This window comes from Harpia harpyja, chromosome 4 (assembly GCF_026419915.1).
Source record: "Harpia harpyja isolate bHarHar1 chromosome 4, bHarHar1 primary haplotype, whole genome shotgun sequence".
NCBI classification, from domain to species: Eukaryota; Metazoa; Chordata; class Aves; order Accipitriformes; family Accipitridae; genus Harpia; species Harpia harpyja.
Window position 1 is genome coordinate 61,584,370 of NC_068943.1, and position 24,787 is coordinate 61,609,156.

Here is a 24,787-nt window from a genome sequence, read left to right on the forward strand (position 1 = left end):
CAAGGGTGGTGTGGAATAATTCCTCACTGTAGCTCAGTGTGGCCATGAGTTTAAAAGAGCAACTTGGCTACTGCTGTCTGCCCTCTCCTTAAACACTTACTCCTAACGCTCACAGGCCACTTGCTGTCACAATCAGAATCCCATTTATGGACCCAGATTTTGTCACTGGCAGAAGCTGAAGTTGCCCACACAGATCAGTAAAATGCCAAATTCTTGTTTTCCTTCCGTCTGTCCTTCCATGTAGTTTATTTTTCCTCACCCTCTTTGTCTCTCGTGTGCCAGCTCTGTAGCCTGTAGTGAGAACCAATGAAGAGATTTGCTTCTTGACAGAGATTGCTTGGGAATGTTAGCAGCTCCCTGAATTTTTATATACCTACTTACAAAGTACTGTGGTTTAAGAAATGGGTTTCAATTAATACTGTTTACAAGATGTAAAATGAAGCTCACTGAAATTATACAGCGCCCAGCTGTTTATTCATACAGCTGTCACAACAGTGAGGGCATGTATAATCCTTACTTCTGTATCTCATGTGATGAGGTAGCAGGGTGTAGCTACCTCTGTTACAAAAACTACACCCAACAAATTCACTTGGAAACTAAAAACACTCAGGAGACCTACTGAATCTTTAAAATGGCAGTTGGTATTGTTTCATATGTTGTGTTGGAGGTAGCCCAGCTATCACACAGGTAAGGGTTGTCCCCTGATTTCCATGCGAGCCACTTGAAAAATCCTAAGACTTTAGCAAGAGAGTGTGGCCATTAAATGCAGCAATCTCCCCTCATTCCACAGGGTCTCCCACTGTAATCTCTGCATTGGAGTCACCTCTGCACAGCCAGGCTTTAACAAGACTTCTGTGGTCTTCCAAGCTGTGTGTTTGAGTGTTAAAAGAATTGTGGTGACCACAAACACTGCTTTGCCTACACAGACATTTTTAGAACTGGTGGGAGATTGATCTCTTTAGTAGAATGCAGTGCTTCAATAAAAAGCCATTTTAATTTGTAATTAATGCAATGGGTCATGTTAGCGGGCTGCTGCTACTGTCCATTACTAGGCGCTTGTCTGAAGCTGTGCACTGTCAGGCAGTAACCCCTAGGATTTCCAGACATGCAGGAGTTGAGGAGCATGTTAGGGAGAAGAGGAGGCTGTGGAAGAGGAGAGGAGAGGGCCTCTGCTCTGCATGGGCAGACAGGAGAGTCACCATGTGGAGAAGGCCGATTTGTTCTGGGGAAGAAATTCAGAAAGAAAATGAGGCGTTCTCTCCCCAGTGCCAAAGTTGTGGTTACAAATGCACATGGAAGCATCCCAGATAAGTCATTCTTGCTGCTTTGAGAGTTCATCTCAGAATCCCTATTTAGCAAATTCAAGATTAGTGTTAAAAAAAGAGAAGAAGGTTTCACGCATGGAGAAAATAGTGAAAACTCATCATCCTGCAAATTAAAAATCAGGCCCACCATTTTAAGACACAAGAATTACTCTAGTAGGCTTTCAGTGATGATAATATAATGAAATTATTATGGTAACAAGTAAATCTTTAATTTGTGCCACTTCAAAACATTAACTGTATTAGCATCTGAAGCAGCAAAGTGCTCACATTAGCTCACAATGTGTTTTTTAAATTCTGACAGTCAAAATATTACCTGAATTTCTTAAATGTTCCATATAGAAAAATAATACACGACACATGCAGTAATCTAGAAAATTTTATTCTCTCTAGTGCCTCTAGACTGATCTAGAATTTCCATTTAAAATATAAAAATGCTTAGGTTTTATATTTTTAAAAAAGTAGCCAGTACAATTAAAAAAGGGCATTATTAAACATAACTGTTACATATACACTTTCACCAGAAAGAATGGTACTGATTTATCTTCACAACAAAGGGATTTATTTTGACAAAATGTTGAATGCTCGCGAGAGGAGTGCTGTGTACACCATCAGATACTGGGGTACTCGGGTGCCTCCAGCCCTCTCTTTACTGGGGTAGGCAGGGATGCTGGGCTCCTCACTTCAAAGACCAGGGACTCCAGGAAGTTCAGCGTCCTGTGGATTCTCTTTGGGCACGGAATATCGAACACATGAAATGCAGCCACCAGTGCTGCCAGGGCCATGGTGCAGTCATCGAGCTGGGTTAGCTCTTCTCTTCCTACATACAGGGCAAACTCGCATGAATTCACATTGAATGGATTTTTTACTTCCAACACTGGTGTCACTGCCTTTACCTAAATTAAAAAAAAGGATATTTCAAGTGATGCCACAGCATCGCTTTGGTGAAGAGTCAGAGAATTAAGTAAGCCTAATAACACTTCTTTGAACTTAGCTAGTATTTCTATGAATATTTGCGTTCTACCCAAAAGGCAGGCTATTGTCATCCCATTCCAGGAGCTAAGCTGAGGCACCAGAAGGCCAGGTGATGTGCCCAGGCAGCTGATACAAGGAAGAGAGACCAAGACTGCTGGTGCTCTGTCTCCTACCTCCTCATTCACTGCAGCAAACAGACTGGAATCATCTCCAAAGACATCTGGCAGGAGTAAACATGCAGCAGTCATTTTCATATCTGTCAAAGGCAAGGATTTCTACTAAATTGCAAATGAAAACATTCTGGCACTGCAGTATTGTCCTGGAAGAAGAGACTGCAGCCTATGTAATAGTTAACTCAGCAGTAGAACTGTTGTTCAGTCCATTTTGAAGAGCAGTTTGTACTGCTGTGAAGGTTTAGGTACCTTAGCTGGCAATGGGCATTAGTAGTCAAATCATTCATGACACTCTGCTACTCAATATTACGATTAAATTTCTCTCACAATAAGTAGACCTTTGGGTTGCTTTGGTTTGTGAGCTGAGTAGCCCTCCTGCCCCCACCACCCGTCCCCAAACTCCTCTCTCCCCTGTAAATCAGATGTCTCTGGGGAGTCCTGTTGCCAGAGGACTCCGCTTTGAAGGCTGCGGTACAAGCTGGTGCTGCAGGACCTCCTGGGATGTGGTACCTGCTACCCCTCTGGTTGAGCTATTATTGACTGTAACACCTTTCTTGCAGTTCAGGCTTCTGGTGTCATGTGTTTCACTGGACCTATCTTGTCAGGCACTTATTCTCTAGGTGCCAGGTCAAGTTGTTTGTAAGAGAAAAACAGGAAAGTAAAGGCCTTGAGACTTTACTAAGGTATGAGTTAAAATCTTTGTGGGCATATTGTATTAGAAGAGGGGAAATGACTTACAATGACCGTAGCTTTCTAAGGCCAAAGGTCTGAGTAGAAAGTCCATAAAGGCTTTCTGGATTGAGCTGTCCGTTGACACTTTTTAATCTATCATGAGCTATTGAGTAGTCATGTTTTTAAGCTTCAAGAAAGAAAACCCCAGTATTTTAACCTACTCTGCTTGCTTCTTTAAGAAATGGCCTGGTAATAGGAGGAGTGAAACTGCTATAGGAAACACATGTGTTCATCCTGTGTCACCTTTGATTTGACATCCTGGCATTATGCCCGTTCGATAGAAAATGACAGTTTTAGGAGCACTTCTTACAGAGCTAAGCTCAGGCATAGGCATCTACAGCTGCACTTTGGGAAGAATAATGATTCCGAGTTACCGCACTCCCCAGACTTCTCAGACTGAAAGAAGTTGAGTGGCAGCAGGTGCTTGCTCCCTTGCAGCCAGTGAGCCAAACATGTCAAGGTACGTGGACCTCTTTGCATGACTGTGGTACCTGCTCGCCAGAGGTACCACTTTGTGCACTTACTCCTAAAGTGTGTCTCTGCAGAGACGAGGTACTTGAAACAGTTAGTCGTAACTACTTCTTTTATTTCACTGGGATGAAGACTTTAACCATAGAAACAGTACCTCTCTTTCTGAAAGGAATTGTGTCTTTTTGATAGGACTGTTTCTAAACCAGAAAATTAGTTTTCTGTGTGTATTTTTAAAAGATAATAAGCACTCTTTTATGTATCTAGAAATACATAATTCTGCTCATCTAGCAATACTTATTTTAAGGCAGTTACTAACTTTTATCAAACCTGCAGTCTTTTATTCAATAGAAAAAAAAAGTTTCAATACCTGACTGACTTAATTTTCCTAGTAATTTATTAGCTTTCATTCTTAATGCTTCCCCATCACTATATATTTTTCAAGCAACTGTGACATTTAAAAAACATTTCTGCAGTAAAATTGGAGCTAGTTTAGTTACATAAGTAGGAACAATTAGCTACAACAAAACTCTGATGTTCAGAGCATTGAAGATTTGTACTGACATTTCAGAATGTCTTCCTCTGTGTGCCGCTTCAGATTTTCTTGCAGCATAATGTTAATTGGATTATTCCTCACCACATACAAAGATAATATGTTTTCTGAATAAATCTCCAAAATCTCAACTGTTTTCTTATAAATGTCCATGTGTGTGAGAAGCTGGAACTCCCTAAAAAGCTAAAAGAAAAACAAATATTTGATATTATTGCAATCCTCAAAACCAAAACTGAAAACAACACGAGGTGCACACTTTGAAGACAGGATAAAACTAGCTCAGTAAAATAAGATTATAAACTGGAGGGGATGGTTTCATTTCTTTTCAAAGCAGGGAAGAAATACACCAAGTAACACCAAAATACTTCAAATAACCCACTGGTGTGTGTAGCATGTTTAACACAGGACTGGTGAATCTTTTAGAGTGGGGTTAGCAGCAAAAATATGAGTTAGATTAAAGAGAACAATGTTGATGGATACTTCACTGGAAACATGCAGTAGAATACATGCCTGCGGTTGTATCACATCTATAACACAGAGTTCAATGTCATTATTAAAAATAGCTCTGTTACCTGATAAGGGCATCTTAAGAAAGGAAATAGTCTAAGAATGTCTTTTAAAGGTGCCTTATCGCTGATCATCTTTCTCCGTATTTCTATTGTCACATTCATTCTGTTATCCACTTCTTTCCAGTTCCTCTGAGTTTTCATATATTCTTGCTTAAGCCACTTAATATGTACATCCATTGCACTGCCTTCAAGATGAACAGGTTCTTCCTATCACGGAATGAAGGACAGAATTGTAACAAATCAGCTAGCCTTTTTATCTGATGTGGCTTGTGTGATTTGAGTGTAGTCAAAGTGTAGTCAAGCTCAGCAGAAAGTACCTGTAGTGTGGTTTCAGTACCAGCTCTGTGAACTCACCCTCATATTCCAATAGTTATATTAAGATCTGTTTTCATATAATACTATAGCTATCCACCAAGTCTCCCACAGTCAAATTACATATTTGAGGATATTAATGAAATTCCTATGCCTGTGTCTGGTTTGCCTAATTGTGGTTTATTGGAAATCAGTAGGCAGTTCTAATGGTGACTCAGTGTTTAGTAGTGTTAGCTCTGTATTACCAAAAGAAATAACATCTTCTTCGTAGTCTTACAGGTCCTAAAAGCAGGACAACTAACTTTCACATTTATGCAACTAAAGTATTTACCCCCAAGGAGACCAGCTGAACGAAGAAAACTCTTAATGGAAAGCATTATTTGAGCAGTTTGACTGTTAGTGTTTTCAAAAAGTAATTTTGTACTTGAAGATAGTTAAAAATCTTCCTCAAAATTTTTATTATTGTCCCTGCTGGAATTCTAAACGCAGTAATTGCTAAGAGGAGGAGTGGCTATCCAAAGCAGTACATCCGTGGCAGTAGCCTGGGGCTGTTTAGTTTCTATCAGAGGATGCAGTGAATTTGCTCATTGAAACAAGCTGAGACGACATACAGATGCACTGTTAGTGCAGTTACCACTCTCAGGTTGCATTTACACTGGCTTTTCCGATATGTATTGTGACTGATGCAGCTGTTGGCTGTGTCAGTGGTGGCCTGTGGGTCAATACCAGAGGGAGTTGAGACACTTCATCCTGTTCCCCAGAACATTTAAGACACAGAGCTGCGAAACATAGAACAACCAAAACTGCTTTGCAGTGCTCTGTATGTGCAATTAAACTTTCCAGTCTAATTAACAGCCTTTTTTAAATTGTGCATGTGGTATTCCAAAAATGGTTGCACAAGGTACACAACTAAAAAACTGCTTCCCTCCTAGTATAAGTCCATGGATTTCAACAGCCATTGGGATCACAGAAGAAAATAAGCCCCGCATGCAGGACAGGTACTTACCATAACCCCTGCAGGTACTCCCCCGGCCCTTGCTAGATGCTGTATCAGCACAGTCCGCACTCTTTCTAATAGAGGATTTTAGACTTAATTGTATTACAACAGTAATGTTTGTTTGTGACCAGCTTGAGTACGCATTCTTGTCCTCTTCCTCACTGCACAGGAACAGAGGGGGTGGGTCAGATGATTTAGTCCCATACCCTCCTCTACCTGGCTGAGAAGGGTGCTGGGAAGAAGTATAAAATTAGGATAAGAGTGTAGTGGTACTTTCCCTGAGTTCTGTCAAGACTGGCCTGAACTGGCATTTGTGGACACCAAAGGATTATATTATTACATTATATTTAATAGCCTTCAGTAGATTTTTTCCTTCCATTATTTCTCCCAGTCACTCATAAAATCGTACCTTCCACAACATCCCACGTTAAATTTGGCAGTTTAACTATGCACTGTCAGAAGAAATGCATTCTATTGTTTGTTTTTTCCTGCTGCTTCTGCCTTCTAATTATCCTACTGGATTCAAAACCTATTCCTCATCTCCTTGCCACTGTAGGTTTATAGATATGTCATATTCTGTCCTCAGCTGCCTCCTTTCCGGCTGAGACTGTCCTAAGCTATTTAATCATTCCACATATAAAAGCTGGTCCATATTTTGAATTATCCTTGCTACCATCTTTGCATATTTTCTAATTTCACTACAGCCTTTATGAATTGGGCGCAGTAAAACTTAAAATACTAGTTGAGATGCTGGGACACCACAGGTGCATACAGTGGAATAATGCACTCCCTTTTGTTTCTTTCTTAAATAATTCTGAGCATTCAATATACTTTTTTGGACTGCTGCTTAGCATTGTGCCAAATTTTCTTTGGCGTAATATAAAAATATCACTTGTGAATGGTACTAAGCAGCTCAGAGCCCATCACTGTAAATGTTGTTAGGACTGGCTTTTCTCCTTGTGCCTTATTTTTCGTCTATCGCTATTACATTTTATCTGCTGTTTTTTTGCCCGTCACTCAGTAGCATGGGGTCCTCCTGCAATTCTTCATTCAGTCTTTGTCTTTAGCACCCTTAGTAGCATCACCAAATGTGGCCAGCCAACTATTCTCCTTTTTCCACATAATTTAGAAATACATTGAACTGCATAAACTAAGCATTAATAGTCTTTTGTGCTGTAAACCCCAACTATTTCTGCCTAGCTGTATTGGGTCTGCGTGGCAAGGTGGGGGGGGGGGGCGGCTTTGTTCTCTTTTAACTGTTTATCCATGCAAGCACCTTCCTGCTTATCCCCTCAGATTGTATCTTCTAAGAGCCTTTGAAAAGCATGTGGCGAAATCTCTTCTGAGGTTAAAGTGAACTATATCAGCTGGATTTCCTGTGTCCTCAGGGTTGTGGAATACTTCAAAGAAATAATGAATTTATGAAGAATTACTTCTGTTTACAGAAACTTCGTTGATTTCTTCTCAATGTGTTCATCTCTTGGGTTTGCATTACAGTTCTTGCAATTTGGCCAGTTAATACAGCAGGTTTCTTGGTCAGTATGTTCCCTAGCTCTCTCCTGAAACTCTGGAAACTGGCACCAAATTAGCTACCTCCAATTTTCTAGTATCGTGTTTCATGAGAGAAATTAATGACCGTTTTCTACTGGCCTTAGTAGCCACTGCTGTTTCAGAATTTACTTCTCATTTATTAAAGTGCAGTGGAAACATAACATAAAGTATCTTGAGGATGGGCAATGCTAAGTATGATGTAAAACACTTGGGCTGTTGTAAAACTATGCTGCTTGCAATGAAAGAGCAAGCGAATACTGAGTTCTAGGGTTAGCATTAGCGACCAGAGTTGCTATGATTTTGGGGACTCCTTGTCTATATACAGTGGCAGGTTTGTACGTTTTATATCTAATCACTTCATTTTGTCTCTGGACACTTCCACTCCTACTAGGGAATACATACAATATACTATAGTTTATAGTGTTATGTAAATATAAATTAGCTAATAATTGGGAGGATAGATTCACTGCATCATTGCATATTTCTAATTCCAACTGATTTAATGCAAGTGGTGCACATTTATCAGTCAGGAACAGAACAGAGCAATGGGACCTCACTGGCACATTAAGTCAAATGGCAATGACTGTCTTTAGCAGAACCAGTGTGGAATTAGAGAAGAGTGAATTTAGATGTTTGTGGTTGAGTAGCTGTTTTCAGTCAACCTAGCTGAAAATCTAAAGGGCAAAAGCATTCTGATTTATGTTATTCATTATTTCTAAGCATAGTTTCACTCAAAATCTGAAGGTTTTTGATAGAGCAGGAAAGTTTGGCAACACTTGAATTTTACACAAATTATTTCTGAGCTCAGAATTTATTAGATTCTAACATCAAAAGAAGTTTTTGCTTTTATTAAAAAAATTACAAAATACCATGCTTGTAGCAGAACATGTTCTGTGTGTAACTTGCTTTATAACTCAATTTCCATTATCTTCAGCCCTTCTTCCTATTTTGCAAATTTGCGTGTTTTCTACTAAAGTGCAACGAATGAGTATGAATCTTGTCTCTTGATTTTAGAATACTGAAAAGTGGGTCTTGCTATTTTGTCTGGAGTACATACAGGCACAAGGCATCATAAAAACACAATGTACAGAATAGTTTGTAATACCACTATTATAAGAGACAGCCCTTTTTCCTGTGGTGACTTTCACATTCATCATAATGACATTTAGTATGCTGAACACTGGGGCTTTTTATATCAGGAGGAATGCTCAAACCAGGTTATAATCATTAGAAAGTGAAGATTTGCTCAAAAAAACCCCAAACACCCCAGACTGATCTGGAACAAGTGTGAATCTGAAAGGCAGGCAGTAAGCTGGACATCGCTCAGGACCCATCTTCTTGCCCCAGAGGGTGGGAGAGAACTGAGGTGGCATCGCAATTGCACCAGTTCTCATGTCCAAACGCTAAACACAAAGACAGGTGAAAACAGCATGGGCAGACTGCTTTCATGCAAAATAAGCATGTAACCTACTGCAGTAGGATCCACACTGACTTGTACTCAAATGAGATGTTTAATTAAAGCAGGGTCTGCTTTAATTACACATAATTACCCTTTTGAGCTAGGCAGACACTTTCAGAGCTAGACTTACATGCCATTGCTAACTGCAAACTTCCAAAGCTGCATAAGGCAGTTTATTTCTGACCAAAACTGCTAATTTGTAAGCTGCCAAACACACAACATAAGCAAAATGGGTGAAATGTTTTCCTCTACCAAGGGACAACCTGTATTTCACACTTTACGTGAACTCACAGAAATGGAGATACTGAATGACATAAGAAAGAAGGTGAAACGTAAGATGTACACCAGGAATTTGTGTTTAAAGCTTTTGCTTTGACTCTAAAAGCATTTTAAAATATTAGCTAAGCAACACCACACACTATGTATGCACATCAAAGTTTTAGTGGAAAAATCACATTACAACAGTACAGCCATTGAATGATCATTCGCATATGCACAAGCATGTTGTGGTTGTGCAGACATTCAAGCACTTGATTTGGAGACTTTTAATCTTAGAGGAAAAGGGCCTATCACCCCTGCTTCACCTGTGTACAGCATTCACACTACAGATGACACCTAATGCTGTACCTGCCAATAGTGCCCCTCAACCACAAGACTGAGCCAAGAGAGTTTCTGTGTCTCATGCACAAGCTGTTCATCGTTTGAGAGTTTTACAGATACTTGATTCCTTTGGTTTCCTTTTTCCCTTGCCGATGCCTTTTTTTTCCTCCTCATTCTTCCCTTTTTCTCCAGCCATAGCCTCCAAAATCCTATTCTTTCCACACTCCTTGAAACCTTGTTTCAAGGTTCTAACACCTGCAGTGGCATAATCTCATTGACAAACATGATGTTAGTCATCACCTCAAAGAAAAGCATATCCCTAGGAAATGTCTAACTTGCTTAATTTACCTATTCAAGGTAAAAGAAACTCCAGCTCACAGGGTAGATATCACTCAATCCTGATTCCTTCTTTCATGAGAAAAGACAATTTCCAGATCATGATGAGCATAAAGCCAATGGGGTAAACTTCTGTGAAGCACCCAAAAGCAGCAACTTTTCTATGACCATTTTTCTCCTTACAATGAGCCCTAAGACCACCCCCAGAGGCTTCAAGCAGACTCCCAGCTTCAGTCTGACTTTGGGAAAAGGTTGCACAGGCTGAGGCAGAGACAAAGGCAGAAGACAGCATAGATCGTCTGCTTCACCCCGTTAAATGGCTGGCTTCCTTCAACAGTTAGCCCCCTCGTGCTGGCTTGTTCAGCGACTGTCTTCTACATCTGCCCTGAGCCAGGTACTTTGTGCAGGTTAAGCCTTCCAGGCCTCGTCATTACATCTGGCTCTTGGCACCCAAGGTGATCTTAATGTGGATTTTGGCCAAACTCAGGAAGCCCGTCACACAGCTTTTCAACAGCCCTCCTCTGTTTAAAGCCAGGAGGCCCATCCATCCCCTCTGAGACAAGCTCAATTTCTAAGTCTCATTAGTTAAGGGGAAGCCTCAGCCTTACGGCAAGAATAGTCTCACCAGCTTTACCACTCTTGTACTGCATACCACAAAAACAAGCATATATGGTACCCAGCTTCTACCCAGAGGCCTCCTGGGCCAGAGGTCTTCTCTGATTTTCATCTGGTCCTCTTGGGAGAGGATTTGCACATTCACCACTTTCAACATTCCTGCTTATCTTCCCTGTACAGGAATAATATCCGCAGATGTCCAACTTCATCAGTCTAAGTTTTTGCAGAATCCTTCTGCTTCTCCCAGTCTAACTACTACCAAAACATTTCTTATCTCTATACCATAGACACAGAAAGGAGATGGCCTGCTGGTACCATTATAAATTGTTTTCATTACGTTACTCCCAGCTCTGCTGGGTGTGACAAATATGCCCAGTTATCTGCAAACATCTACCGCTATCTTAACTGACGTCTTGCCAGAGCCTATTTCTCCTTTTCACATCTGACTCCAAATTTACTTGTGTGACAGCTTCAGAGAAGGCCTGATGACCTCACAAACAGGCTGTCATAGGATGTAAGAAATTGGAGGCATTAGAAGAGGGACTCAACTCTCTCCCTCTCCACTTCTGTTTAAGATCATGAACTACTAACAGTCTTCTAGCCTGTTATATTCCCTTATAATTCAGATATGATATCCTTGGATAGTTCCTTTGCTGACAGGTTTTCTCATGCAAGGGCTGGGATGGATTGAAGGAACTTGATTCGGTTGCGTAGATATAGCTATTTAGTGGCATTTGAGATGTTATAAGGGTATCCCAGAAACCTCTGGAAGTAGCAGAATATGACACAGGACTTATGGGAGACCCATGCCCTTCTGGATTGGCAGGTGGAGCCATGCAAGATATCTGTGGGCATTTTTATGTCTGTCTTCAGCTAACTGAATTGATAGTGAAGTCACACTTGCCATGGACAGCACTGTTCAAGACAGATTTCAAAACTTGAAGTTCTGAAAGGGACAGTTTACTCTTTGGTCTCCAGCTCTGTGATGACTAAGCTAGTGTTTGAACCACATGCTTCCAACATATGGAAGCCAGTCACCAGCTCTAACCGCACTTCCCTCTCCATCACCCTTTGCCTTTTGATAATTCTCTGGTCAAAGATGCACACCAAGAGCATCCTATCTTCCTATTCCTTCTGGCTCCCCCAAGTCTAGGGCCCCTCCTGTAACAACTGGCAGGAGGTGGTTTCTCTCATAGGCTGAAGACCATAAGCCCAATAATTCCTTAGGGCAGAGGAAGGGTTTTACGGTGCCATTTTGATGCTAAAAAAAGAGTAAGGAGATCAGTCAGAACAAGCCACTGGATGGCTGCTTTAGCACCAACCCCACCCTGGCTGCAGAGGGGAGACTGGCTTGCCTTTCATATTTATTTTCATGGTGTGATCACCCCTCTCATGAAAAGTACCTTCCATTTGTAGCAGATGAAGGTCATTATCATTACAAAGCACTCTCCTCTCGATTACTGCAGCTCCAGGATATGTGCCCGACTGTGGAAAATGACTGAGGAGGATTCTCACTCCGTAGCCAGAAAATGTGTTAATTAAGGAGGCTTTCCTGATCAAGTTCTGAATATCCCTCAGACATGGAGGCTCATATTAATGTCTATGTCAGGCACAGTCCAAACTTCTTTCCACTGGTGGCTTAACCTGATGAATATTTTTAGGGAGCATCATTTTAAGCAAAATCTCCTTCAGTGACAGACACCTCCAGCATGGGTTTATGTGCTTACTTACCATCATTTTACAGCCCTGAACGCTGCACTTGCTCAAGACCGTTCCTGTGATGCTAACCACTCTAAAATGAGTATACTCTTCAGTCTTGCTCGAATATAATTCTCTGTAATGAGGAACACATCAGCAGCTGTTTTAAAGAAACTGGAGGAGGAAGCCAGATGCTGCATCTGGAAGCAATGCCCTGCATGGGAGGCCAAGTAACACACCTGCTATGTTTGGAGGAGGAATGCCTGCTGGCAGGTAACAGGGCTTGGACAGACCAAGGGGCAGACATCACCTGTGGCTCTGAGCACATCCCAAAGCATCACAGGAAGCTTGTCCTGGCAAGCAACTTTTTTCACATAATGAAATAGAAAGAGTGGTTAAGGATTTTATTAGTAGTAATAGCTTTATTACTCTTTTTCTATAAAAACAAATGCCAAGTATACCAGTGAGGCATTTCCTATTAGTAAATAATCTTTTTATCAGTTTCATACTATTAACAATCCAAGATTGTACTGACATGAAGCACACTGGACAGAGTTACATCTTACGACTGTTCAGGAACTAAAGCTCAATATAGAAGTCAGCTGCGTGGCTGGTAGGTCATCTGTTGGGAACAGATGTGCTCTTTCATCTGCACTGCTTGCCGGTTGGCTTGTACCTATAATGCCCTAAATGTCCTACTCTGCCTATCTAAGGGAGAGTGTAGAGACACAAAGGGGCTAGGAATCCATCACTGATTATTCTCCAAAGGTCTCCTTAACCTGGAACTCATTTCCTACCATTTTACCTTAAATAAGCCTGATGTGTTGGCTTCTTGTCCACACACGGCTGATCTGTTCTTCCAGACTTGGAAAAGGGAAGAAGGCAAGGGGATCTAGCTAATGGTAATTTGAAAATCATTTGGTTTTGCCTGTGGTATTGGCTTCTAGATCAATTTTTTTTTTTTTTTTTTGAGGCTAAGACTCTTTGTTGAGTAGTTTAAATTTATCACAAAGTAGTTAGCGCCAAGGATTAGTAGAAAGGTGCCTTTATGTGTGTTCCTAAATATACAAAATTCAAAAGCCCACACAGCATTTGTTTAAAAGAATAATAAACAAACATCTTGTTCAGCTGCAGTTTGTAATGACATAATTTAGGATCTCAGAGCCAGACATACCTAGTTTCAGTGTAGAGATACATTTAAAACTAAGAAAGGTATGATTCCCTCAATTTTGTGGGACTCATTCTTAAGCCTTAATAGGCTCCACAAGTGTTAATTCTTGCATTTATATCTCCCTGCTGTTTAGGATACAAGAAAAATAAGAGAAAGTAAGTAAAAGTTGTTCAGGGAGACTCAGCATCCTTTCACCTCCTTCCAGTTTAACCCTTATTTGCTTACAACGTTAAGGCTTGCAGAAAATGCCTAAGACTTTAGAAGAGGTGGAACATACTTCCTTCTTCAATTTCTAAAGCAAATAAGGAATGACCAGTGATGGCCTTGGGCAATGCAGTTGAAGAGCAGTGATTCCTAATTTACAGGCACCCAGCCCAGTGCAGTTACACCCTCTCTACAGAAAAATGAAGTCGAGCATGCAGTCAGTCCCTACAGGATCACTGCAAAGCCCTTCTCAACTGGCTGATGTGACAAAAAAGACCCACATTTGCCCTTTCCAAGCATCAGCGGATAAAGAATGGCTAACTCTTAATGAATGCACAAAACCAGGAGCCTGTCATTTCTCCTTTAGCGCATGCAAGACTGTTCATTGTTTTGCACCCAAATTAAAGGTTTCTTACTTCACACATTCTGCAAACATTTTAACTAAAGCAGGCGAAAAGAGGGAAGTGTTTATTCCTGCATACATTAATCTAAAGGGGATAAACAGAAATTACTGAAGCTTCTTAAAAAAACCCAAACAAACAAACCACAAACGCAAACCCATATATCTGCTTTTTGGGTAGAAAACTACAGCTACCTTCAAACACAAGGGTGATTTATGCAGAAATGCATCCAGCAAGCCACTCTTGCTGCCCTAAACACATGTGTCTGGTAAACAGCAGGATGGACATATGTAAACTAAAGTCAAATATCTGCTTATGTATCTTCTTTACCACAGTTTTATATTTGTTCAAATTTTACTGCATTTTAATTGCGGCACTGAAGGAAGTTAAGGAGCATTGGCAAAGCATAAATGGAACATTAATGTATTTATGAAAGTGTATAAATTAATTAGTATACTTCAAACACTTACTGGACAGTGATAGCTCTCTGAATTCTCTAACTAAAGGGAAATACAGCAACTGCATGCATACATTCATAAGCACCCTTAAGTATATTACACATCAACACAAACAGCTTTTATATAACAAAGTGCAATGTGACAGTAGGATATGGCCATTTGCAACCAGCTCAAATACCACGTTGCATTCTTATTTGTACAGAGGTTTCAGCTCTTAGTCATAAGCCTCTGTTGTTTTCACTCTAACTGGAGATGTATAACCTAAAGCAGAATGGGAATATTTCATTTAAAAAAAAAAAAAGAATTTTATGTCCAACTGGCAACAACTCTAAATGACAACAAATGTGCAAGGCAGCCAGTATCGGTTTCAGCTCCACTGTTGATACTTAGTCCTCCAGAAAGGAAAAAAAGTCAAGGGTCTAGCTATAGGACAAACTCTATACAAAATGAGTTTAAACAGGATGAGATCACTTTTTTCTCCCCTTTACTGGCTGGTGGCCTTACTGTCAGCAGAGGAGCTAGCTGAAAGACACAGAACTCAGTTAAGCACCAAAAGTCTTACCTCTACCTGCACCTGGACATCATCAGGTTTGTTTTCAGCAAAAGATTTCCTGGTCTGTCCTCGCCTGTGGCCAAACTTGCATTTGTTCCTCAGAACTTGCTCATCATCTTCAATGGGTCTCCGCACATACTTGAAACGATCTTTAAGGGCCCGTTTCCATAGCAACTGCATGGGGGGGGAAAAAAATCTGTCATTACCAGTATCTTTCAAGAATTTGCCCCATTCCTAAAGCAGATCACTTTGTTTTATCTAACTCTATAAAAAAGTGTTTACCACTAAGCAGAAAAACACTCATAGGGTGGCATCAGCATGCTGGTGGCTTCAGGACTGAAGGAAACACAAGCACCTGTGGTATATGACTTTATGGCAACGAAACGGCGGGGCTACTGGCACTGCTGTGGTTCATTAAGGATGACAGTAATTGAACCTAAGGGTTAGATTTAGCCTATAAAACCAGGGCTGTCAGTGAAACCGCAGTTTGCTTCCCTTTTCTCAGCTCTACTTTTGGATGCTCCATTGGTGACATCAGGTCATGAAACTACATGGTGAATCAGATCAGCTCACTCATGCCACTAATTGGGCAAACTAATGGGGCTTTTTTGAGTGGACTATTTTTTCCCTGCCTCTGACTGGTTGTGTAGTTGTATGATTATCATATCTAACACAAGGGAGCAGGAAAGACATGGTGGGATGCTCCCTTTTTTGCAGGAAGCCTACAGTTACACTGGATCAAGTATGTTATTAAACTGAACTCAAAACTGCTGAATTAGAAGGATCATTTAAGTAGGTCCTAGCATTTGTGAGACTCCTCAAGGCATGTAAATTGCAACTTAAAGGCAGTTCTGCATTGCAGGTGGATGCAGTCCCTGTTTAATGGAGCCACTCATCAGTCCTTGACAGCCAAACTTCCTCATGCATTCTTACGGACACATGGCTCCTTACCTGCATCCCATGGCAGGACCCAGTCGTGCTAACTACCAACACCCAGGGAAGCAATTGCTAAGCCAAGGCTGCTAAACATGTCTGCAGCAAACCCTGCAGTTATGCATATTGAAAATGTTTTGTCAGATCCTCAAAAGCAACTACTTGTTTCAGTTATTGAGGGTTTTCAACAGTCAGAGGGAACAAAAATTAGTCAGAAAAGTGACTGTAAATGACAGGATGTGGCAAGAGAGATTCAAGTAGCTGTTACCGCATTTTCTAAAACTGACTCCAATACTATACTCACTTAATACTATACTCAAGCCTGTAGTCACTGACATACTAAACCACAATATAAACAGAAGAATGATTACCCCAAATTTCTTACCAAAATGGTGTTCTTTATTAGTCAAGGTAATATTGATGTCAGATATAGAAAATCCTGTTTTGAATTAGAAAATCCTGCTTTGAATTGTTACTTAATAATTTTCAACTTCAAACAATTTCAATAATACCTAGAGAAGTAGCCAAGGTTACTCTGACCCCTTCTATTCTTTCCTGATTGATGATACATCCCTCTTGGCAGGAAAACGAACCATTGACCCAGCACAGAGTGACTTAGCGGTCAAAGTGAGGAGGGGATACCTCCCCAAATGACCACCAAAGACCACTCAAGACTCCCGCGCATGCAGAGAAGGCATTTGATGTGTCATGGTTATATAATCCTATGCATATGTATTAGATAGTCTGAATATGTACTAGGTAGGCATAGTTTAATAAATTAGATGCAATTGTTACCGTATAAGAGACACTCCTGATGAATCTGGTGTGCTTGGTTTGTGGAAAGTCCACCGAGCACCCAGGCCTGAATAAAAAGGGATTTCTCCTGAGCGCGTGAGATTGGTCTATTGCACACCAGGTAACAAATCCGCTTTTAGGACAACAATATGACTTTAAGGGTTAACTTTGGTGTAAACCAGAATTCAGTAAAAGTAGACCAAGTAGTACAGTATCTTTCTTTGCAGCGAGTCTGATGTGCCTGCCTTTCTTATCCACAGGATACAGATGGGAGGGTCTCTTAAAAGATGGTGGTGGAAGCAGTGTGACCTTGCCTTTCTCCTGCTGAAAATACTGCTCTGGCCTGCCTAGGGTACTAGCTGACTTACAGGTCCTCAATCCTGAAAGCAAGAGCTCCACGAATGGTGCAAAATAAGAGCGGAAGAGCTACGAGAATACAGCCCCTAGGGCATCGACCTCAGCTCTTCTTGGGCAGACCTGGGCCAGCCAGGGCAGGTGTGCCCTTCCCAGGGCAACCATTTCTGCCACCCACCTACAGGATCTTGCAGAAGTGTCCTCTCACTGCCAGTCACATGTGAACATCCAAGAACTGGAAAGGAAACAAACCCATCCGCATTTCCAGTATGTAAACTTCAGACTTCGGATTCTGCCAGAACAGGAGTCACGTCATCACCAACTTAAACATGACGATTTGAAATAGAGCACAACTGCTCACCCAGTCTTCTCACAAGGCATATTTACAGCCTCAATTTGAGTATTACACTCCAGCACTGTTTTCTAAAGTAGTAACGTGACCGCATGCCTTGAAAATCCCATTTGGTATCTGCCTGAACCATTAAGGTTCCTAAATGTGTTTACAATTCTGGCCCTATGCATTTACATTTTGATGCAAATATCCCCTTATATGCCTAGCAAAATTTATTTGAAACATTGTTATTTAAAGGCCGTTAAGAAACAAGCAAACAGAAACCTTAGCTTAACGCTTCTCTGAAGTGTTCAACAGACATTAAAATATTTTAAAACACGATCATCCCAGAATATATTAGCAGCTGACAATTTAAATATCCCCTTAGTTGAGTTTTGCACAGTTTCTTTCTTTTGAAAACCTTTGTTTGGCTAGAAGACTTTCGCTTATTCTTCCACAAGAAAGAATATGCTGACACCTATACAGAGCTTTAAATATCCCTCCAAGTTCAAAACATTCAGCTGTTTCATCCTCCTGTCCTCAGATAAATTGAGAGTTTTAACTAAATCTATTTCTGTAATAGGATTCTCATAAGCTTAGCCAAGTCCCTTCTCACATACGTATTTCATGAATGAGCCTGCAAGCATATACATTTGCATTACCCGGTAGGGAAACCACGCATCTTCTAAAAACCATAATTTTGTTACCATTTCTGAGCTGCTAACTTTATTTTCTATTAATTCTGCCCCCCCAAACCCCCCAAAAAACCCCAAACCCCAAACAACCCAAACCACCCCTGGGAAGGTTTACAATGCTTGCAAGGGAGCAGAAGGATTAGTCTGTGTCTATCTGACATAGGAGGGAAAGGATTACACGCAGATTAAAAGCAGTAATTTACTAGCGAATAATCATTTTGTGCGCAGTGGTTACATAAATCGGGCATGTCAGCGCTGGGATCCTGGGTTTTGCCAGCATCACGGCACCGCTCGGCAGCCCTGAGCTCGAGGGAGCCGCTTACGCAAAGCCCACTGGCAAGCGGTGCGGATGAGAGTGCCCTTTCCTTTCCTTCTTCATGTATGGTTGTCTTGAAATCATACAATTTTCAATTGTTGGCTGAAATGAAATGAAATAAGGGCAGTGACTCTTTCCAAATGGTTGGTTGTAACCCTTGTAAAAGGAATAAATACAAATAGAATAGTATCTTGCGAGTGATCAAGAAACAGTGTCATGCCAATTTTCTTTTGACTGCTGCAACTATGACGTTGGCTTTTTCTATACAACCTATTTGTCTGTAACTACTTACAAATGTTGCATTGGTTACATTATAGATCAGAAATCTAATAGTGCATTTCATAATTAAATGGAGATTAATTTTTTAAAATGTTGTATGTGTAACTTTAGAATAACATTGTTCTTTAGGTAGACAAAAACATCATAGGAAAAAATCCTTAGGTAAACACCTTAAAGTACTTTTGTCCCAAAACTAATCTCAGAACAGCGTGGGGAAAATAATTTCATTCCAAGTGCTCCACAGACCTCTTAAATGAGTTTTGCTTTTAGTATAATTTTTTTTTTTACTATTATTTAGGATTTCAGATAATTCTTTCTTAATTCCTGCTTCTACAGTGACCTAGTAAATAACCTTCTTTTAAATTCATAGTATATAAGTAGCTTATTCATAACCTTATTTTTAAACTTATTCATTTAGGATCATTAGCATCATTCAGACTATATTCCATTAGATATCCTTTTCAAGGGCCAATGGCACAGAAGCATATTTTTCTCTACTGCAAAATTAAATAGGAAACCTTTTAACCAAGAAAATAGAATTATGGATAATCTACTAATAAATCTTGAAACACTAATCTTTAATGACCTCTCATTGCAACAGTATGAGATTGAAAATATTAGACTACATTTCTACATAATGCACACATTGTTTGAATTACTTGTTTAAAATAGTTTTGAGTTGTAAATAAAAAGTGTCCAGTATTTTGGGGAAAAAACCAAACAAACAAAAGAAACAACATACCCTCCCCCCAAAAAAACCCCAAACCAAACAAAAACCCCAAAACCAACCAACCAACCAAAACCCAACAAAAAAAAAAAAAAGGAATGTTCAAAGTTTTGCAAGTAAAATTTTTTCCCGTCATGAAAATACTGGTGTGCATTTAGGTGCTCTTAGGTTTGGTTTTTTGTTGTTGTTCCTCTATGTTTTCCAGCAGATCTTTCCCCTTTCCAATTTTCCAAGCCATTTAATTTCCATGAAAATCTTGCAACGAAAGTGCTGACATTTCCAGTTCATAGTTTCTCCAAGTTTTTCATTACATCAAGTTCTTTACATTCTGATTTTCTGTTCTTGGTCGGAAGAAAAAGCTAATTCTGAAATGTCAAGGTCTCCCACGGGATGAGCTTTCCCTTTCCTCAGCCAGAATGCCCCACAGGCTGCCCCTGCCCACCCACGCCACGCACAAGCGTGCATACTTGCCGTGGAAGAACCCAGAATAGTTGTCACTGCATCCTTCCAGCAGCCAAGACACATCCATTTCTGGTGAAGGGCTCCAAACCGTAAGACTCGCGAGTTAAAAATAAAATCACACCACTGACAGACCTTCTCAGGGCATCTCATTAAGAACTTCTGCAGCCCCCAGCAGATTCTGTGGCTGCTCCTCCACCCCAAAGGATAAGCAATTGCTTAGCTTTTAAGCATGAATTTAGAGTTTAACTGAATCTAGGAGCCAAGACATAGCACAGCAATAAATTAACATCATTAATGACACAGACAGATAGCTACAGAATACAGATAGGGATAGAGCACTTTGTGCAGCAGAAAGGAAGACACCGGCCGGCAGAGGCGAGCTCCAGCACGCCAGAGGGAACGCCAGACTTCGTACACCAAACTACGTTCGGCCTTTTGTTTTTTGAAGTGCGTGCAACTATTTCTTTTTCCTGTAACTTTGACAAGATATTAAAAGTCTGAATACTTGAAAGCATGTTTGTTGGTATTCTAAATAAACTCGGATAACTTTATTAATCTACCAGTCCTGGAAAACATTCTCAGAGGCCTGCCCAGCTCAACTGCCATGTTCTGCGTGTCCCTTTCTCCAGCCTTACAACACACCGAAAGGAGGGGGTTACCTATCGGACACAGACACCTGTGCACAGCCGCTCACCTGAGGCTCCCTTTGGAGTCCACAGAAAGAAACGAGAACTTCCATAGTGCTATTCCTCTCTTCCCAATGTAGACACCAAAAACACATTATATGAACTGCATCTCCAGAAGTTTACATACATGTTATTTAATTTTTGCTTAAAATACTTCTCTCGTTACAGTTTTCCTTTTCTACATTTAGCTATCAGTCACCAAATAAAGAGCTTTCTGCTTTCCCTCTGAATTATTTTATTGATAATAGCTTTCTTAAATACTTTCAATGTACTATTCAAAAATTGCAGTAACAACTGTCTAATTATTATAGACAAACAAGTTTAAGGTACTGAAAACCTCTCAGTAAGTAATATTTTATGTCTTACAAGACCTGTGATTCAGTACTGTCATCAGGAACAGCAAGCAGCAATTCTTACAGTCCCATGCTAGCCTGAGCAATTTTAAAAGAAAGGCCTACAAAAACTTCACTTTTGTGAGCTGCTGAAGATACTTTTTCTGAGAAAAGATGAAAGAATGGTGGTTAGCCAATTTTCTGTTGTTGTTGTTCATGTGTTTCTTAAAGGTGTATGAATTCAGTTTTATTGCAAGCCTAAGTAGCTGTGCATATGTTATAGGGTTTGTTTTAAGCCGTTGCTGTTGTAACGCACAACTATCTTAGATCAAGAAAAAAAGAAGTATTTATAGCCTCTATGATGGTGAGGGAAGAACAGAATGTCTAACAGTAGGGCCAATAAAAATAGTAATTCATTCTCACCCCCTCCTCCCACCTTAAGCATACAGACATACACCTTTAGTGCATTTGTTCCTGCCTCAAGCCCAGCAACGGAGAGGGGCTGGCTGAGAAGCGTTAGACTAGCAATATTGCAAACTGTTAATTCCAGCTTCCTCGCTTGCTTACCGTGCTTTCTGCCAGATATGCTTTCTAGTAAGCATGAGAGAAATATCAAAAGATAAAGAGCAACAACTCTGAAGTCTCTGCCCCATCACATAACTTCCGCCAGCACCAGTTCTGGGATTGATCTGGGAAGCCATGAGCCATTTCCCAAAGAATGGAGTTATAAGTAGTTTCACTCAGTCTATGGTCCTGCTGCAATTAAAGCCCTTCGAAAACCTAACTTAAGAATCTCTGTTTAAAAACAGTTTTTAAAAGTAAAGGCTGTAAAAAGGTCTTCAGACCGGACCTGAATGTCATTCCAGCTCCCCTTCACAAAGGGAGCCAGATGAAGCCATAGCATTACCCAGGACCCCAGCTGGGGAGCCCCACTGAGGTATTCAGAGAGATATCCTGATTGAAAATAAGGGTGGACTGTTGCTGTCTGATCCTTCTGCTCCCTCTCTCCTCTCTGAGATGCGTTTTTTTTCTTTAGTCCCTTCCCTTCTACAATGCCTGGGCTCAAGGGATAACTAGAATAGCCACCCCTTAATCCTCACTTTTTTTTTTTCTTCTTAGAATTATTTTGTTTTCTGCAGTAACTGCACACGAGATATATAAATATATACATTTAAAGCTAACGATCCCCACTGAGTCTCACAAGCTTTTACAAGATGCTATAAAAGTATCACATGGCAAAGCAATGATGTGAAGTCAAAAGGTGAACACTGTCCTCTGAGACCACAGATACGTATTCTGGGTCACAAGAGTGAAAAAATGTAGTTCAAATTTAAGTCACCTCCTTCCACTGCTTTCTGTTATGACCCCATTGAGATCACAACTAGTGTTTTTAAATAATGATTTTTTTTTTTAATTAGGCCTAGATTCCCAACATACTTAAACCAGTAGTATTACTGCATGCTAGATATCTCGCACACAAGTGATCACAGTGCATTGCAAGAGCATCAGTCATATGTTAGTCCTCATACAGACAATTTTCTAAAGGCTTGGCTTCTTTGTTTTTAAAAACAAAAATAAGTCACATTTACTTAAATTTATCATTTGGAAGAAATCAATGCAGAAAGAAACTGTACCCAGCAAGCAACCAAGGACTTCATGTACAGGTCTGCATGATCTCACAGTGGCTTTGAGGAATGGCTATAACTGGATTAATCTTTAATTAATATAATGAAATAAGAACGTGATATGCCAAACATGTCAAAGTGAAGCTCACAGCTCTGAATAGAGCCAGTATATAAGAAATCAATATTGATTTCCTCTGAACTAAGTTACTTTCTTGCAATTGATTATGTGAAAACAAACAAACAAACAAACAACCTGTGTTTTTCAAGACGGAGTACTCTTTACAATACTTACAAAGCCATTCCCATTTTCATCAAGGAATGGGTACGCCTGCAGCAGAGCATTGACAACAATGTTATATTGCTGACTGTTCGGATACCTGTGCAAACAAGATGGAGATGTAAAAGAAATACTTGGTATTCTAGACAGTATTAGACACTGTCTGGAGTCTATGCTGATATACATTAAACTGACTATTTCCAAGACTATTGATTCCCCTCCAAATAACAAAGGGAACAGCTTTAAGGTTGGCACAAAGTCTTCCTGTTGGGTTCAACGGTTTCAGGCCCTTATCCTCCTCTATTTAAACAAGCATATTAAGAGAATGGCTTTACATTAATTTGAAAATTTACTTCTGCAGCCAATTGGTAATGCCCCCAAATAAGTTTAACAATGTTTACTCACAGTGATCCTTCTAGGTATTTTGTCATGTCTGCTTGTAAAAATTCGATAATCCTTATTCTCATACTGTGATCAGGGCATTTTCTTTCTGCCAATACACACTTGACATCGTAAGGGAAGTCTGGCAAAGCATAAGAACTTGTCCACTGCAACGTCTTGTGTCTTGCAAAAAATGATTTCAGATTTTTTCTGTAAAAGAAAAGATTCTGTCACCATGATCACATCCTTCTTCTATGGGAACGCAAGCAAGAAGGAAAGAAAAAATACAAGCAAAAATTCAACACAAAGGCAAGTTATTGCTGTAGAAATTCGAGGCTTGCTCTCTTGGTTTCTACATAAAGAATACCCACAAAAGTTGCAATCCAAACATATGGGGTTAAAACCAGATGTCAGTTGTGAAATGTTTTAATCAGTGGACGCTAGAAGGTGGTCACTAACTGAAAGCAGAAGGCAGAGTGGAGGAAGTCACTGGGGACTTGCTACTGTTGCAAAATATCTTTATCTGTCATCATTTATAATGTGTTTCCTACCAGTTCTGCTAACTTACTCGTGAAAGCAAGCTGAACAGCTCAATTGAATAAAATACTATACACGACGTTAGTTAAGACTGCCCTCCCAAAGGGGCAAGCAGTGAAGGGATGAAGGCAGTTATTGTCAGCACAATGGCTGGAAACAAAGCAGACACAGCCCATCAGTACCCACAGCTCCCGTCCCAAGACAGCCATGAGCACTATTTACAGATGTCACAGGCCAGCTGGGGTGAGCCTGAGGCAGGGTATCACCACAGCTAACTCAAGTGCTTCCCGCCTCCTGAGAGCCTGCCAAACCCTAATTCTGAAGGAACACAGGGAAAAGTAGAGATAAATTGAGCTGGAAGTCAATCAATAGCCACCTAAAAGGTAGAGTGGTTCTGGCAGCCTTAGACAGCTTCCCAATCATAGTAGTCCAGACCCAATAAAGAAATTTCAAATGAGAGGTGCCAAAGACATCTAAAGAGTCTTGTTATGTATGTGGTATCACTGCAATTTACGTTTCCTTTTAAATTAAATTGTTTCCAAATTGCAGAGAGCAACTACCAGGCTTCTAAAAGAATTAAAAAAAAAAAAATGCTATCATTATAGATGACAAATGCAGATGCTTACATGGTATAAATATACAGATAGCTATATCTGAATTAATTATCTGCACTCCCTTTATATTCACTGAGGAGACATAAGCACCAGTGAAGGATGACAGAACAACCAGAAGACATCTAAATCAGACCTGATATTCTCTCTCATCTAGTTCTCTCTGTTATTTATGAAGAAAATTAAGATAGTTACCACAGTTGTTGAAATCTATACTGTATGTCTCAAGTTAGGAACCCCACATTTGGCAGGTGAAAGCTCCGACACAAAGACACGTGGCTGGACTCGGCATGCTCTGG

General features: G+C 40.3%; 1 protein-coding gene across 10 annotated transcripts in view; it reads right to left on the minus strand.

Moving 5' to 3' along the window:
• Positions 1–74: 74 nt before the first annotated feature.
• Positions 75–24,787, minus strand: part of SAMD3 (sterile alpha motif domain containing 3) — a 61,488-nt gene continuing 36,775 nt past the window's right edge. For 8 of the 10 annotated variants that reach the window (XM_052784319.1, XM_052784321.1, XM_052784311.1 and 5 more), the window contains 7 exons: positions 23,365–23,550; positions 22,975–23,059; positions 15,157–15,321; positions 4,796–4,999; positions 4,235–4,406; positions 2,471–2,553; positions 1,231–2,218 (listed from right to left, as the gene is read on the minus strand). In XM_052784319.1, coding sequence (XP_052640279.1) covers positions 1,934–2,218; positions 2,471–2,553; positions 4,235–4,406; positions 4,796–4,999; positions 15,157–15,321; positions 22,975–23,059; positions 23,365–23,550 — 1,180 coding nt within the window. In that variant the 3' untranslated portion in view covers positions 1,231–1,933. The other 2 variants (XM_052784313.1, XM_052784320.1) reach the window with 2 other exon arrangements.